Raw genomic sequence first — 17554 nt, 5'->3', positions numbered from 1 at the left:
TTTGAACACTTTGTTTACTCTTGTCAGAAATTTGCCATTTTTATCTCACTCTCTCTATGGCTATAAGTAGTTTTAAAAAATTGAATTAAATATTATCTAAAGTGTTTATATAGATAAAAGGAGATAAATGTTTTGCACAAAAGGGCGTTTTTTCGTTGTGATTTCCTGATTGGCCGTGCTGTTGTTATGTCACCTCAGCGCGTTTCATAGCGATTGGTGAACAACTCATCATAAGTGGCAAAGGAGCCAATCAACGATAAGTATGTTGTAAGACTGATGAGAAATGCTACAGTAACCCATACGTAACATATTTTCATAACAGCAGCTGGTTAAACTACTACTGGAAGAGACCGGGCGCTTCCGGAACAACAACATTCATAGCCTGTAAAAGACGCTTGTGTTGCAAGGCAAATTTCTGGGAACGAAACCGATATAGTAGAAACTGTAAGATCTGTACACCATGGTATGACTTCTGATAAAAGGTAAGACGTAGTTCTTTAATTAAAGCCTTTAACATTAGAACAAATGATTCGAACCTTTCAGTTTCTGTTTACGAGATAATATAATATAATTAATACCTATAATATATATAAAAATACTGGGTCACACTTTATATTAGGTGGCCTTAACTACTATGTACTTACATAAAAAATAAGTACAATGTACTTATTGTGTTCATATTGTATTGCAAAACACTTTTGCTGCTATTGAGGTGGGATACGGGTAAGGTTAGGGACAGGTTTGGTGGTTTGGGTAGGTTTAAGGGTGGGTTAAGGTGTAAGGGATGGGTCAACAGTGTAATTATAAATTTAATTACATAGGTATTTTTAAAATATATACGTATATGTACACAATAAGTGCATTGTACCAAATGATTAATTTAAATTAAGTAATAAATTACATGTATAGTAGTTAAGGCCACCTAATATAAAGTGGGACCAAATACTGTACGGTCTTATCACTGCTTGTTTCATTAATAATGTATACAGTATGTACAACATAATGTTCGTTAAACACTGTAGTAATGCATAACAGATATGTATATTATATTTCAGGTGTAGGCTATGTTGTGTATTTTTAATTAACAAAAATTAACAAAAGGTTATGACCTTTTTTGATATAGTATGGTATAAATACAATGATCATTCATTATTACCATGGTTAATTTCAAAGTACTATAGTATTACCACCTGATATGATCACTGTACTATGGTATCACCACACTGCATTTAGAAAAAAAATAATAATAAAATAAAATAATTTCTCATTCTTTTTATTTTTATGAAAGAATTGTGCCTTATAGGATCACCTAGTGTATAGTGAATTTTGTTTTGTGTGTTTGTATGATGTTTTGTGTATGATTTTGTAACTTTTCCCTACAGCCAGCATCTACGTGGTGCGCAAGATCCGCGCTTCCCTTACAGAGGGAGAGCAAGCAGAACAACCTGTGCTCACACCATGTAGTCTGGCTAAAGGTGAGGTACACTCACTTCTTTCTCTCTCTCTCTCTCTCTCTCTCTCTCTCTCTCTCTTACACACACACACACACACACACGTCTGGTTTGCTAACCTTGTGGGGACTCTCCATAGGCATATAATGCTTTTCTACTGTATAGACCGTATATTCTATCACCCTACACCTAAACCTACCCCTTACAGGAAACTTTCTGCATTTTTAGATTTTCCAAAAACTTCATTCTGTGTGATTTATTAGCTTGTTTACCCGTGGGGACCTCAATTTAGGTCCCCACCATGACACGAGTCCCCATGAGTCTGTGTGTATTCAGGTTTAAGTCCCCACCTGAATAGAAAAACAGGTACGCACACACACACACACACACACACACACACACACAGAAAACCAGAAACATAAAGAAAGTACATAAGGTGAAAGTGTCAGTGTTTTATTACTCTGTAGCCTGTCTTGAGTGAGGCAAAGTACAGAAGTACATTAGAGTGAATCGGTGTTCATTCCACATTATACCGATGTGGAATGTACAGATGCTGTGTTCAAATGTCACATTAAAGTCGTCTGACGTGTTTGTGTTTACAGGTAAAAAGGAGCGCTATGCATCAGATGCAGCATTAATGCCTGCTCCTAAGCCTGAGGGTGCTGCTGGGTCATCTGCATCAACAGAGACAGCTCTGCAGAAATGTGGTTCCTGAGGTTAAAGGTCACGCAGAAGCAAATCTGGGCACAATGGAGGCTGAAAAAACAGCATTGCTGGACACCAGCATTTGTTGTGTTTTGGATGCTAGTGTTTCAACAAGGCCATCTAAGCTGGTCTTTTAAAGTAGAGGTTTTACAAGCGGAAAGCAGATTGTAATAAAGATCTGACATCAGTCCAGTTTTGCTCTGCGTGACCTTTTGTTCTTGGGTGCCAACACTTGCTCCTCCTCTCTTTCTTTGTCTCTTTCTCTTTTTCTGTTTCCCATCAGCTGTAGTTTGTGAAGTTCTGTTCATCAACCTCTGCCTCAGGGGCGGTTCAGATCTGATGTTTACCTGCAGCTTTTGTATTTATACTCATCAACTAACTGACTGTACAGTGACTTAAGACATATCACCGTCAGTAACAATAACAGCTGACGCTCTTTATAAGATTATGTAATTTTTTAATGAAAACAACAACTAATAAAATGGTCCAGTCTTTGTTCTCTTGTTTTCTTCCTAAAAAAAACCACAACATTAAATTAGCAATGTTTTGTAATCTCTGGTACATTTATACTAACCTGTCCACTCTAGGAAGCTATATTCTTTGGTTAGATAAACACATAGCTGTATTTTAATGACAAAATCACAGTGACATCATTCCTCCACAAGGTTAGAGATGAACTCTACAATTAAAAGATTTTCTTAACATGTTTCTTTAAAAATGGAATATATCTATTTTTATCATGTAGTTCATCCTCAGGGTTTCATAGTGATCATCACAACATGAGATAGGAAATATTACAACAGAAAAAAATGGATAAATAATGACTGGAAATTATTTTGTTGCCAATTTCCAGTATTAAAGGTAGGGTAGGCAATTTATTCCAGAAACATTTTTTATTATACAGGTTGAAAGTCTCTTTAAATTCTGATAGCAGTGCTCTATATATTATGTATACTATTATACTGTATATATTAGGGTGCATCAAAAAAATCAAATGTAAGATTTAATTTAGGCCCTAGCATAAAGAAAGCACAATATATAAATGTGCAAAATATATAAAATAATAATAATAATAATCTACTGGGTCCACATGTGATGCAAAATATCTTTACAAGATTGCAAATAAGCATGTGTTTTAACTCGAGTTTCTGGCACCATGTGACATTATTATTTTTTTCTTTCATTTTCTCTGGTTATTTAAGTGATAACATGACATGTAGGTCAAGTGTGGTAACTCATACTCGGAATTTGTGCTCTGCACAGTGTTGCCAATTTAGCAATTTTGTTGCTAAATTTAGCAACTTTTCAGATTACCCTAGCAACTTTTTCTTCCAAAAGCACCTAGCAACAAGTTTAGCTATTTTCTTATATTTATTTGACAACTTTTAGCAACTTTTGATAAGTGACTCAAACAATGAAAAGGCATGCATTTTCCATCTAAATTACATAAAAAGAGGAAATTAAAGATGCTTAGCAGTACACACATCTTTTAACATTATGTTAGCTGCAGTTTGCAATTGTTAAATTTAATAATCCTAATAATAATTGAATCATTGTTCATTTATGATGCACCTTGTTAGTAGCTTGTACCTATGATTGTTGATCAATTAGTACACAGTAAGAAAACTGGAAAAGGTATTATATAGTAATTTTCCAGGATATTATTCGTTATCCATTATCCGTTGTATCCCTGTAACTCGAAAACACAAAATACAATGCGTAATTTAAAATGCAGGTAAAAAACCTGTGAAAAAACAATAAGGAAAATTCTTATATATTAACATAGATTGCTTCGGTGCCCGGGAGCCATTGAGGTTCGGTGCTTCCTCAGTTTTGGGTAATGGTTAGAGAGACAGACTTATAACCAAAAAGCCATGGGTTCAATTCTCAGTATTGGCAGGAAATGTAAGTGGGGAGAGTGAATAAACGTGCTCTTTTTTTCAACCTCAGTACCCACTCAGTTTGACAGTCATTCACGACAAAATGGCAGTGACGGTGGGTAAATAAATAGAGAAAATAAATAAATGAATGATATTTATAGAATGTTTAGCTGATGGTGTGGAAAAAGAAGTTTAGATTTCGTTACAGAAATGCAAGCCAAAATTCGAAGACTTGCCAAAATACACAGAGACAGACAACGGTGTAAAACAAGGGTAAACATTGGTAGTGTTTTTACAAGATGGAGAAACTTGTTACCACCTAATTTCGACAATTTGTGGAGTTTCCTCTCGACAGGTGAGTTAAACTTCAAGTAAAAAGTGTTCCTAATATGTTGGACCTTGTATTGAATGTAGTCTACTTTCACCTGTTATGACAGGCCTTCACTTTTATCCCTAAGAGCTGTGACCTGCAAAAAGGTTGTTTGGAAATTGGCTTTATTTTTGTAGTTCCGCTAGATGACACTAGTAGAGCAGAAACTGTCCACCCTACCTTTAAAAGAAACAAAGCAGGAATTAAATGAAGCAAAAAGGTATTAGATTTTATAGTTTATGTTGTGTTATATTATACATCAGTTTGAGGGTGCAATAGTTTTTCTGTCCCAGCATGACTTATGCCCCTATACTGGTGTGGAAATGTAAACCAGAACAAAGTCCAGACCTGACACTTATTTAATGCCTTTGGAATGAATTGGATTGCTGACTGTCAGTGCCTGACCCCACTGATGATCTAATGTCTGAATGGGACCAAATCCCAACACACAATAAAAAAGCTTTACATGAAGAAGCTTTTACAGAGAACTTACTCCGTATAATGTCAATGTGTTATAAATAAATAAATTCTTTAAAAACCAAATACTGATGTGGTGTTTGAGAGTCCGCTTACTTAAATGCTTTGTGTTTTAACCTCAGTGAAACAGCACTTTACGCTAGTTTCTATTTAACTCATGACGCTAGATGGCGCACACTACCTTGCTAGAATGCGCTTTTCACAAAGAAGAAGAGCGTGTGACTTCCTGTGAGTGGCGGAAGTTTTTAATCGAGGAATATAATCCCAATATTCATGTGTCCATTTTCTGTTCATCAGCTGAATTATATTCAATTACCATGTTCTACAGTTTAAACTGACTCCGGGAATTAAAAAGTAGGTGTAATTTATAAAAACCGAACCAGATGAAGGTATAATAGGACATTGTATTTAGCTACAGGTCACTTAGGAGCACTTTTAATGTGCATGTGTGCTAATGTTGATTTTTCAAAGCATTGATAAATACGAACAGTTATATTTAGCAGATAATGTAACTGAGATTTTGGTTCAGGCTATTAGTGAAAATCATCTAATGATATAATGCATCTTATTTAGGTCTTTTAGGGCCGGTTTCATTGCTATATTTAGGTTCTGATCCTGTCCTGTCTTTGTTCATTTTCATTGCTTTATCTGGGATTTCAAACATCTGTTTGCAGAATGCCACATGAAAAACAACGTAAAAGCCTTCTGTCTAACTCCTGTAATTTTTCCCTGGACCGGAGGAGAGCTCTGACCCTCTCACCTGAGATCAAACGTGGCAGCTGTCAGGTATGTCCATGCATGAAATGACATGACACATGGAACAGTGGTGTTTACTGTGTTTCAATGTTTTTTTCTTAAATCCAAGGGATTAAAAAACATCTTTTAATGTGTCCCAGACTGCAAGTCCTCTTAAGATCCCCAGGAGACTATCCACAGCTGAGGATGAGCGTGTGGATACAGAGATGTCAAAAGATCGGCATAAGAGCCACTCCAAGGTGAATATGATGTGGACATATCGTTTGTGCATTTGTTGACATTCTTTTTATGTTCTTGTAAAGAACTACATTTAAAACACAAAGGCATTATAATTATAGTTCTCTCGTGCCTTATTGCTTTTATAAAACAGTGCATACATATGATAAAATACACCAGCGTTCAATGAATAGTTATGCTTATTAATAATAGTAATCAGAATAAACCATTCTTTAACCGAATCATATAGTGTATTAGCCTAACTATACGGTCACCAGGCACTGAATTCATTTGACATATTAACATAGAATCTGTGTTTATCTGTTGTTGGTTTTTTTTACTGATCTAGTGAACTGTTTGACTACTTAAAACCTCTGTCAACAATTCAACCTGTGCTCTCTTAATGTTTTGGTAGTTTCTGATTGGCTTTGTTTTCTTGTGTACTGTTAGATCCACTGGACACAGCTGGCCTCAAATGGTACATCAAGCGGTCAAGAACATACCATATGGCAGGAGATCAAAAGGTAACGTGCTAACACAGATTCTGAAGGCGAAGCCTGTTCTTCATCACTTATAGTAAACATTAGGTTAAGTAGTTGTATAAACAAGTCATGTACCAAAGTACAATATTGGTTGCTTTGCCTTGCATTACATGAAATATGTAGTTTTGAATTACGCAGATGTTGGCCAACTGAATTGCATATGTGATAGTTTATGTGAAAACTCTCAACATTGCATGTATTTGGGAAAACAAAATGCAGATTTCAGAGGTTTCTAACTGAATTTTTTTACATTCTTGAGTATCCACCACCTGTTTCCTGACAGAGGAAGTGATGCATCAAGCACATTTAACATACTTCAACATGATTGCAGTGTTTCAAGTCAGTAGTTTTTAGGATTCCATATGAAAACTACAATGACTGTTAAACATTTTTTATTGGAATGTACTGTTTTTTAACATAAATAGACAATGATTTTATTCAGAGATGTGTTTTACTGATGTATTTAAAAAAGTATCACCTGAATGTATTTTAGATTTTTTTTGTCAAGTATTAATCTTACATGTCTCGGGTAGCTTCTAGTTAATTGTATGACTTTTGTTATTTATTCTGTTTTTGCCATGAAGCTTGTGCTGACATGGTATTAAAAGACTGAAGTGATCTGACTTCAACAAATTCACTTGAAAACAGGCTCCTTTGGGCAATTTTTGTATTATTTTCCCTGATGTCCACTTACAGTTTAAGTCAAGTCAGTTTTAGCAATTTTTCACTGTTTGTGATCCTTAAAAGAGGCTTGCTGGCTAAAGTAATAAAGTTGCTGAATACTGATTAGGTTTTGATGTGTTATGCTTGTAATTGTTGGACTTTTTCCTGCTTAGTTTCATTAAACAATCTGGGTAAACTGTGGAGGGTGTTTTGCCTTCTAAGAATATATTAGAATATGTATTTATATAGTTATATTTATTAAGTTTATATCAGACTTTTATTTCAAAATAGCAGAGGGAAATCCTGTTTTCCATGATATGGCACACATCTACACTCCCCCACTAAACACTTTTGCTTATCATTCATGCACCATCTGTGCATGTTGACCCATACTGCCAGTACTTATAATGGTTGCTGTGTCATTAGTTAACAAGATAAAGTCAATAAACAACTGTGCAGAATGAACCAAATGTGTTTAAACGGTCTGTCTAGTAGTTATGGATCCGCAAGTAAAGTAAGTATGTTTAAGGAGCTACAGTGTTTGTTATTCTTTGCATTAGTTTAGTTGAGTTTTATGTGATTATATTTAATGTGTGTATGTACTTATTTCCTATAGGCGCCAGGTCAAAGTGGTTTTAGAAGATGTCCTTCAGACAGAGATCGGGCAGAGATTGCTGAGATGTGGCGGGCAGATTTGCCAAAAGACAAACCAATCAGAGAGCAAAAGGCAGAGTGATCAAACCCCAACAGCTACACTCAAAGACAAGAGGAGAACCAGTCTAACAAAAAGAGGAGAAACAGACTCGACTGGACCAAAAGCCAATTCACCATCCCATAATCAGACTGAGTCATCCACTGAAAATGAATCATGTCCACACAAAGAAATCAAAAATCCGAAATCCAAACAACTGAACTCATCACTGAAACTATTAGAGTCATCTGAAGTATCAGGTAACTCCTGTTCACTCAGAGAAAGTGACTCACCACAGGCTGTTCAGGTTAGTGAACAGTTGCCTAAACAGACCAAACCATCTACTTTTGAAGAGAATGAAGTATTACTTCTTGAAGGATCTCCGCAGCACGAGGAAACAGCTTCCTCTGGATGTGACTCTTTATGCAGCCCGTCTTCATCGTTAGCAAGGCGGGGTAGTCCGAGAGAAGAAACATCAGGTAGCGAGGTAAGATCTGTACACCTTCGCAAGAATCCTGAAAAAGTGTATCACAGATGGTTTCCACAAAAATATTAAGCAGCACAACTGTTTTCAACATTGATAACTGAGCACCAATCAGCTTATTAGAATGATTTCTGAAGGCTCGTGTGACACCGTAGAGTGAAGTAACGATGCTGAGAATTCAGCTTTACCATCACAGGATTAAAATACATTTTAAAAACAAATTAAATGCATTATTAAATCATTTATTGGTATATCAAAGCAAACTATAATGTATAATGTGGAACCTCTGTTTGGTACATCTGTTTAGGATTCAAATATTATTCATTTTTATTGTAGATCATCATTTTTGAATCTACATTTGATTCTATAGCATCTACCCAATAAGAAAGAAAGGAGAGAAACAGAAGAGTGGCCAAAATATGCTTCAGAAGATACAGAAAATCACTTGCTTAGGAATGGAGAGGTGGTGCAGGAAGTGGATGGAACGAGAGGAAGTGTGTTACGCCTCTCATTCGGGGTTGATGGGGAAATCCAGGTTAAAAGATTACGTATGGACAGCCTTTCAGGTGAACATGTTCCCTACTCAGACCCCGCCTCTGGGACAACAGAGGGGCAGAGCTACAACACAGAGTCCTCTAAGCTCACCCCATCTGAACCTAGTAAGTGATTATTCAGTGTTTTTTGATCAAATAAATACAACCCTAGTGAGCATAATAGACTTCATTTTAAAAAATCTTACCCACCGCAAACTTTTGAACAGAAGTGTATGTAATTGGTAAATATAATTTCACTAATAAATATCAAACATTATTTGGTGTTTACATGCAACACAGATATGCCAAAGCATTTTTTCTAACTTTGTATGATTGTTACTTGAAGACAATAATTCCATTGTTGCCTTGCTTAGTTGTTCTGTCCAGTGAGGAGGAAGAGGAAGAGGAAGAGGAAGAGGAAGGAGAGGACCGTAAAGAGGTGGAAGCCTCTTCCCTAAACATCCAGCCACTGGAGGGTGCAAAAGACATGAATATAGAAGATAAATCGGTAAGAGTTTACAAGCAGAAAAAACACTTGAGTGTCATTCACACACAGGTGGGTACGGTGATCCACCTACTGGACAAAAATAATTAATTTTGCTTACTAAATAATTACTAAATATTATATAGCTGATTTTATGGTGTCTTATAATAGCTTATCTTGACGTAATAAAACCATCTAGCTTAACGGGGGCTGTTCCAGCCAGACACTGGCGCTGATGTGTATATGTATGTTTTCATTGTCAGGGTTCAGCTGTGATAGAGGTACAGCTGTCTTCCCTTCACATGGGTGGAGTTAATGCCAATTGTGAGAGTATGAAGGTGAGAGTGATATGTTGATGTGTTTGGTTGGAGTGATCAAATATGTGACCCTGGACCACAAAACCAGTCATAAGTTGCATGGGTATATTTGTAGCAATAACCAACAATACATTGCACGGGTCAAAATTATCGATTTTTCTTTTATGCCAAACATCATTAGGTTACTAAGTAAAGATCATGTTCCATGAAGATATTTAAATATATCTAAACTTCATTTTTGATTGGTTATATGCATTTATAAGGACTTCATTTGGACAGCTTTAAAGGCGATTTTCTCAATATTTTGATTTTTTTTGCACCCTCAGATTCCAAAAATTTCAAATAGTTTTATCTCAACCAAATATTGTCCTATCATAACAATGGAAAGCTTATTTATTCAGCTTTCAGATGATGTAGAAATCTCAATTTCAAAAAAATTGACCCTTATGACCAGTTTTGTGGTCCAGGGCCACATATGTCTGAATCAAGTCCTGATTCAAGCTGTGGTTTACATAAAAGTACAACAGGAAGTGTATCAGGAATGTTTTTGAATCTCTCTCTATTTTCTATTTGTGTCACTGATTTTTAATATACCATTCTTCAGGTCACTACAGACAAGATCACCTTTTCGTTGAGAGGTAAACATGTTTTAAACATACATTATTATTAGAAATATTATATTCTTATTATTTAACTGTCAAATAAATCTATAACCTTTATTCCATACATTTTATATTATAATATGCATTATATTGTTTTAATATAACGCTTTATATTATAAATAGATAAAGCTAATATACATTTTTAAACCTCATTTCTTTTTTGTTTGCTCAGATTCTTCAGTGAAGATTTCTATATCGACGCCTAATGTGTGTAAATACAGTGTATGGGATGAGCCCTTATTGAGTGGGTGTGGCCTGGCTAAGGACAGCAAAGTCCCACCCCCTTCTCTGGTCCTCTTTTGGCTGTCTGATGACCAGGCACACGGATTACGCAATGACCTGTCCGTCATCCTGCCAGACACATGTCCAGGTCAGCTACCTGTCTACTTTCTTGATTACTGATAATAGATACTGTAATGTATTGTTATATATTTGTTAATATTGCTAATATTTGTGAAAGCAATGACAGTACTTTCTATATTCTCTCTCCTTATGTTTTATGTGTTTACAGCTGAAGGCAGTACGTGTGTGTTGCTGTGTTTGGCTGAACCTGTAACTGGTGTTGAGAGTGCACTCTTGGCATCTTTAATGGACATGGTTCCGAATCAGAGCAGCCCTGAACTCCTCTCCCCCCTCACACAGTCAGACAGCCTGAAAGTGCTTCAGAGCTCACAGGAAACACACCTTCTCCAGCTTTTGATGCCTGAAACTGATCCTCAAACCAGCACTGCTGCACATGCAGCTGTATCTGCTGTGAAGGTTCAGACAAAATATTGCATCTATGTGTCTTTGCTTTTTTTGCGTGTTTGCAAGTTCATTTCTTTTCCGTGGTTAACTTTTAATGTTAGTAATTTAGTTACAAGTTATTAGGCTGATAATATTATTTGTAATTACATCAGATTATTAAATACAGAATCATTTTCACTTTTCAGACCCTCTGTATGTCAGTGTGGTGGTTTTTGAATGATCTGGTTTTCCAGCTTAGTTTCATCTGGGTGGACTAGGTAGAGAATTATCGATTATAGGAGAAAAAGAACAAATTGTTTTGCCAATTTTATGGATTGAATGTGTGTTTCCAGTCTCAGGATTCTGATGTTCATTTGGAGCCAGTTTACACGCTTTGCCACAGTAGAGCTCAGGGTTCATACAGTGTTACCTTGGCACCTACACTTGGGGCAGAATGGACACCATACCGACACTTTGGTCCGGCACGCAGGTAAAACGCCTTTAACGTTTGTGATGGAAATCTATTGATCACCAAAGCTGCATATATTTGATCAATAATACAGTAAAAATTTGTTACAGTTACAAAATATTGTTACAATTTAAAAAACTTTTTTTCTAATATAATTTATTCTGTAATGTCAAAGCCAAATTTTCAGCATCATTACTCCAATCTTTAATGTCTCGTGATCCTTCAGAAATCACTCTGATATGCTGATTTGGTGCTCGAGAAACATTCCTTATTATCATCATACTGTAAACAGTTAATATTCTTGCAGAAACCATGATGCATTTTTTTTCAGGATTTTTGATGAACAGGAAGTATAAAAAAACAATGTTTATTTTAAATAGAAATAGGAACATTATAAATGCCAGTCATAATTTACTTTCATTCAACTCTGTTTAGATTGATTCAGTTCCCTCCTCCACCCACGAAAGGAGCCATCACCGTGACGACAGAGGACCTGGAGTGTTTAGACAGTGGCGAGTTTCTTAATGATGTCATAATCGACTTCTACCTCAAGTAAGACAACTAAGGATTGCTTTCAGACACAATGTATCAGTGGAAGGACTTACAGTCACAGTTATTTGGGAAGGAGTGGGGTTAAGAACTGGGAGTTCTGGAGTTTTTCACTATCAGCATGAAGATTGATCCAGTTTGCAACTTGTTCTGATCAAGAACTGCCTATAGGAAGCTCTGATGTGAAAAACAACTAAACATTGTCTTTTTCTAACAATGCATTACCATTCAAATCGTTGGGGTCAATAAGTCTTACAATGATTACTTATTAGAATGATTTCTGTAGGATTATGTGACAATTTAGACTGGAGTAATGGCTGCTGAATATTCAGCTTTGCCCTCACAGGAATAATTACATTTTAAAATATATTCAATTAGAAAACAGTTATTTTAAATTGCTATAATATTTTGCAATATTGCTGTTTTTATTTTTGAACAAATAGGCTAATTATTGTGCATAAGAAGCGTTAAAAAAATTACAAATTCTTACAGACCCCAAACTTTTGAACTGTAGTGTATGTTCTTAGGTGCATAAACCTGAAATCACTGTAACCCTAAAGATATCTTTGCTACCAAGAGTCTCGAACAGTCCTCTTTGAATATTGATGACAAACTTGCAAACTGAGATGATATTTTTGTATGCGTGTTTTTTTTTTTAGGTATCTTCTGGTGCAAAAGGCCCCACAAGCATCTGTAGACAGATCTCATGTTTTCAGCAGTTTTTTCTATAAACAGCTCACACGCAGAGACAACGCTAATGAGGACAGTACAAGCACACCGTGAGTATTTGTTAAACGGCACACACATATTCATATATACCCTTCTGATATACACGTTCCTTTGATAATGCTTATTGTTACAAGTGGTTTTTGTTTTTCCATCAGAGCTCAGGTCAGAAGGCATCAGCGTGTGAGGACATGGACGCGTCATGTAGACATCTTTGACAAAGACTTCCTGTTTGTGCCTGTCAATCAAGAGTGAGTATTAGCTATATAAATACAGTGTTTGGACACTTAAGCCATACTTACTATTGAGGGCCAGTGTTTTTAGAGCTGTGTTTTTTTGCTTTTTAATTACATGTTTCATTTTTCTTGTAATTTCATTCACTAATTTGTGCTGTCTATGGACATTATAAAATGTTTGAGCTTTCATGTGCCTTGAATATACCAGTGTGTATCATATCATGTTTATAAGTGTCTTATATCATGTCTGATGTTTGTTTCAGAGCTCACTGGTACCTCGTGGTGATCTGTTTTCCTGGGTTAGAAGAGCCACAGTATGTTAAAAGGGATGGCAGAGACTCTGTGCAGGGCGATGGAGGTGAAGGTTTGGGTGAGTCTGAGGGTGAGATCCATGGAGAGAACAGATCCAACAGTGATGAGGACAAAGGTAAGATGTGTCAGTTTTGAAAAATTGTAATTCTAATGCTTTACTATTAATTTACGTATGCTTACTACTTTTGAGTAGTAGATGATTCTAGACAAACTTTTGTTCTTAATCTAGATGACAGTCGTATAAAGTCAAGCACGTCGCTTCATCTTCCCGTAAGTCAAATTAACTTTAATAACTAGTCTTACAATTCAGAAATCTTTAATTTGAAAATTGGATTTGTTGAATAGCATTTGATTTGATATAATGTGATGTGGACAGATAGTTTGCACATGCACAGTTATAGCAGAACCTTTTCCCTCTGTAGAACTGTACGGAAAATACCTGCAAGAGACCTATTGTGTGTAAAAGGTATGTGTGTGTGTGTGTGTGTGTGTGTGTGTTTAAATGAACTGAATTATTTTTGTCATAATGTAGAGAATTTAGTGTGAGAAAAGATAATAGTTTAGGTTTTCCAATAAAAAAAAAAAAACTTTTGTGCTGCATACATTACGTTAATATTATAAAAGTACTATATAATGGATTTTAGATATTTCTGTTGTTATTTGTATTATAAAAGTAAAAAATAACTTTTTTTTTATTTTCTATAATTATGTTGCTTTTTATTCATATATATATTTTATATTATGCAGTTATGGATTTCACTGCTAATGTATCGCACAACAAATTTATTTTATTTCATTTTTTTTTTACTAAAACAAACTAACATTTTTTAACCATGAGTTTTGAGAATTATTTTTACTCTTTATTTTTTTCAGACCATGTATTCTCATCATGGATTCCCTGAAGTTGTCGGTTCACGAACGCATCTTCAAACTCTTGCGCGAGTGAGTGTTTGCAAACTTTAATACAGTCCAACTAAATCTCACATTTATGTTAAGCGCTGTTGTTGTTGCTATCTTTATTATTATTATTTGTTTACTGGTATTATGTAAATAAGTACTAGTGCAACAGGATATTTTTGCCTGTGATTTCAGCCTTTATTTATGATTAATATATATAATGTGTATAATGAAATTTCTTTTCATGACATGATTTATTTTGATGGGGTTTTTTTAGATACCTTCAGGTAGAGTGGCAGACAAAAAGAGGTGGTTATCGTGACTTTAGTAGTGACCACATGGTAGGTTCCCACTCTACAGTCCCCCTACAGGACAACAGCAGTGACTGTGGCCTTTATCTGCTACAATACGCAGAAAGTTTTTTACAGGTACAATTACACCCTTTCTTTATTCCAAATTTTCAGTTCAATTTCAAATCTGTGCAAGAGTCTATTTTGACAGCAATGCTATTTGTATATCTTTAAGGACCCTGTGGTAGACTTTGAATTGCCATTGAGATTGGAGCACTGGTTTCCACGGCAACAGGTGCGAGGTAAACGGGAGGAGATTCGAGACCTCATCCTACACCTGTACAGATTTCAGCAAGGCTCTCTGGGACATGAATCTTTAGAAGATAGGACAGATCATGGAAATGTCATTCAGTGATGTTAAGCTTTTAGGTTCACGTGATTATTTTGACGCTAGATATATTTATATTTTAGCTGGTTTTGATCCTTTTATATTAATTTTATGCTTTTGTATACACTGTTGGAAAAACTTTAGAAAGAAATAAATGTCGATAAAATGATGATAAATTCTTTTGCTCTTTTTAATCTCCAATTTTTCTGTATGTCTGTGTTTTTATCGAGGTAAGTAGCTCAAACTTTCTTTAAAGGGGTCATATGGCAAAAAAATGATTGATCTTTCAAGCCAAAAATAAGGAGAGCCTGTTAAAATGGACATTTGTACTGTGTTTATGCTCTCTCTTAACAGTGGCTTCGGTTGTGATGAATGAATGTAGGTGAAACATGCCTGGATACATGATTGGATAAGCAGTCGGGTGTGGCATGAGTCCTTGTTCTGATTGGCTAATTCATTAGTAGTGGTCAAGTAGAGCATCAAAAGGCCAGGTGCGTGCAGGGATGGTATAGGTTTAACACTAATCAGACAGTTAGAGATTAGACTGATTTGCAGACCACCCACCTTCTTCCAGTAATCCCAGCATTCCCGTCTGTGTTCAATAATGGTCTCTGTTTGTTTGCTTATTCAATGTAGTTTATACTAGCTGGTAAACTGTGATTATTAATCTTTTAGTGTGTGTACCAAGGAGGTCTGTAAAACCTGAAGATATATGGTAGCATTTCCTGCCTTTGAGACAGGCCTATTTTTGGAAACCGCATGCTTCCATACTATTACTATTTCTTCTATATTTGTCCTGTGCACCTTTCATTTCCAGTATGATTTGGAAATGTCAAATATTGAACAGTTTGATCAGACTAACAAAGGCTGTTAGTCTGATCAAACTGTTCAATACTTGATATTGATATGGTATATGTTTTACACAAAATGGAAAGTGCAAAGTATACATACTACAGAAGTAGCAGTAATACAATAAAAAGTCGTATGAAAGGATGCTAGGCTGTAAAAATAAAAAAAATCTGGAAAAATGGATAAAGTCCTGGCAGAAAATTACCAGTGTGATTTCTGTAAAGTTTTTGGACATTCCCTCCAATCTTCCAACACAACACAATTCAATGTGTAATTAAAAAAACAAACAAAAAAACACCTCAATAGGGCAAATTCCTCACAGTGCACTGGGCTGTATTTTTACAAACCTTTCTTCTTTACTGTACCTGTGGTGGTTCATTTCTAAGGACACAGACACTAAGCCACCTGTACGGTAATTGTATTGTGGCAGTTAAATCAGTGTGTGAGCACAGGGGGTACAAAATCCTGTCTTAGTCTTTCCCATGCAAGTCACGCACGGCACCTAAAACAAAATCTTATTTAGAATTAATAATTTCCTAAAATGGCCCTCAATCTGAAAAATCACACCTGTCTCTGTGATATCCTTGTCAGGAAAGAAGAGCATGTTTGCAGGTCTAATTCAGTGGCTACGGTTGTTAGCCATTGTTCCCAGATGTGAATCTCTTGAAAATGCAAATTTGGGCACCAACAAGGGCCTTGATCGGCTAAACATTGAGACATGCTTTCGAGATAGCAGATGTTTTTACAATAACATTCCATGGTTATGCTTACGGTAAAAATAGTTTTGCCTAACGCTTTAGAGCGCTGGAATGACAAGCTATAGGACAGCTATAGACCTCAATGTGAACGATTCATCCATGTATGTGTTTCACTTTCTACTAATTTTTTTTAGACCTCAGAAAGTGTAATCAAAATGTCTTAACTCCATCTAAATCTCTGGGGATGTATGCCAGACTTTTCCAGTCATTTAGTACACTTAAACCATGCCCCTTTTCTTATATTCAACTGCAAGCTTGCATTCAGATCTGCCCTGTCCAACATTTCTGATTTCATTTTTGATTTTTTTCTGTTTCATTTGGGTGTATGTCACAATATGGAAGAATTGATCTGTCACTACTTCCATTTTTAATTTACTTGTTTATTACCTTGTACCTAATTGCTATATTGCATTTGTTTATTTGACATGATTTCAGTGCAAGGTAGTAGTGATACCTGTTCTCAATCTTAAAAAAGCATCTTGATTCCAGTTCATTTACAGTTGTTGCAGACTTTAAGGGTCACACCATTAATACCTGTCCTTAACCTTACAGGTGAGTGTTCAGTTGAGCAGTGATTACGTAAGCATCACGTCAGTATGCCTCCATTGAGAACTGTATATTGGGTTCAGATTATTTTGATTTATGGATATCTGGCAAATCTCCTTTTCCTGGTTTTCTACTTCACTCCTCGTTTCCAGCACATGTATATTTATTTGGTTTGCACTCTTGGTTAACTCCAGTTCTTCCAGTTACTTCTTGATTAGCTGCTCTACAGGATTACTAAACAAGATTAGAAGAAAAAAAAAAAAAGGAAAATCCCTTCCATCTGCCTACCTGTCAGAGGATCGCCACAGTTATACACCTGCGCTCATCTTTGACAATCTGGATAGCACTTTATAATAACAATATACTATCAGTGGATACTGTGTAACAGGTATGCACAGGTGTGGGAAGGTTTGGTGTCATCGTCCGAAGTGAAGTGGCGACTATCGCACAACAGCTTCATTTTCAAGCCACAGGAAGTCATTATGTGGAAGCTCATATGGACCTGTAACCTGTGTTGGTTAGGCTGTATTTTTGCAATAGGCCAGCTGGATATTTCTGCAGGTGTGTGTCGTTGTGT

The 17554-nt window shown here is 35.8% G+C and overlaps 2 protein-coding genes and 1 long non-coding RNA gene across 8 annotated transcripts in view; all 3 read left to right on the top strand.

Moving 5' to 3' along the window:
• The first annotated feature begins 307 nt into the window (after positions 1-307).
• LOC131547200 (uncharacterized) lies at positions 308-2650 on the top strand. The gene is made up of 3 exons (XR_009272869.1): positions 308-482; positions 1383-1475; positions 2054-2650. It is a non-coding gene; the product is annotated as an uncharacterized LOC131547200 (long non-coding RNA).
• Positions 2651-4243: 1593 nt separating this feature from the next.
• On the top strand, positions 4244-14996 carry senp7 (SUMO specific peptidase 7). 3 transcript variants are annotated; one of them, XM_058786182.1, is made up of 21 exons: positions 4244-4391; positions 5558-5669; positions 5780-5878; positions 6306-6379; positions 7677-8238; positions 8606-8894; positions 9143-9276; positions 9516-9590; positions 10174-10207; positions 10404-10601; positions 10743-10990; positions 11311-11447; positions 11862-11978; positions 12635-12754; positions 12860-12952; positions 13201-13364; positions 13479-13519; positions 13672-13715; positions 14123-14191; positions 14424-14574; positions 14672-14996. In XM_058786182.1, the coding sequence occupies exons 2-21, from the start codon at positions 5559-5561 to the stop codon at positions 14849-14851; spliced, it is 2940 nt and encodes a 979-aa protein (XP_058642165.1). In that variant the 5' UTR covers positions 4244-4391; position 5558; the 3' UTR covers positions 14852-14996. The 3 variants fall into 3 exon arrangements, with proteins under 3 accessions (XP_058642165.1, XP_058642164.1, XP_058642166.1); XM_058786181.1 differs by lacking the exon at positions 4244-4391 and adding an exon at positions 5084-5237; XM_058786183.1 differs by lacking the exons at positions 4244-4391; positions 5558-5669; positions 5780-5878; positions 6306-6379 and adding an exon at positions 7417-7574.
• A 182-nt stretch (positions 14997-15178) lies between these two features.
• impg2a (interphotoreceptor matrix proteoglycan 2a) overlaps positions 15179-17554 on the top strand; it is a 29614-nt gene continuing 27238 nt past the window's right edge. Inside the window, exon 1 of one of the 4 annotated variants that reach the window (XM_058786173.1) lies at positions 15179-15315. Coding sequence is in view for 3 of the 4 variants with exons in the window: in XM_058786172.1 (XP_058642155.1) it covers positions 17460-17538 (79 nt within the window). In the remaining variant the exon portion in view is untranslated. Of the gene's footprint in view, positions 15316-16633; positions 17539-17554 lie in introns of those variants that run through there. The other 3 variants (XM_058786172.1, XM_058786174.1, XM_058786171.1) reach the window with 3 other exon arrangements.

The sequence above is a fragment of the Onychostoma macrolepis genome, chromosome 09, assembly GCF_012432095.1.
Source record: "Onychostoma macrolepis isolate SWU-2019 chromosome 09, ASM1243209v1, whole genome shotgun sequence".
In the NCBI taxonomy this organism is placed as follows: domain Eukaryota; kingdom Metazoa; phylum Chordata; class Actinopteri; order Cypriniformes; family Cyprinidae; genus Onychostoma; species Onychostoma macrolepis.
Note: the sequence above shows the minus strand (reverse complement) of the source record. Positions and strands in the feature narration are given on the sequence as shown.

What these genes read in the sequence shown, in the direction of transcription:
- senp7 (XM_058786182.1), top strand. Translation starts at nt 5,559, where the DNA reads ATGCCACATGAAAAACAACGTAAAAGCCTTCTGTCTAACTCCTGTAAT. An exon ending in CAGCTGTATCTGCTGTGAAG is followed by an intron (nt 10,991 to 11,310) that starts GTTCAGACAAAA and finishes GTGTGTTTCCAG; the next exon opens with TCTCAGGATTCTGATGTTCA. An exon ending in CAACAGTGATGAGGACAAAG is followed by an intron (nt 13,365 to 13,478) that starts GTAAGATGTGTC and finishes TTCTTAATCTAG; the next exon opens with ATGACAGTCGTATAAAGTCA.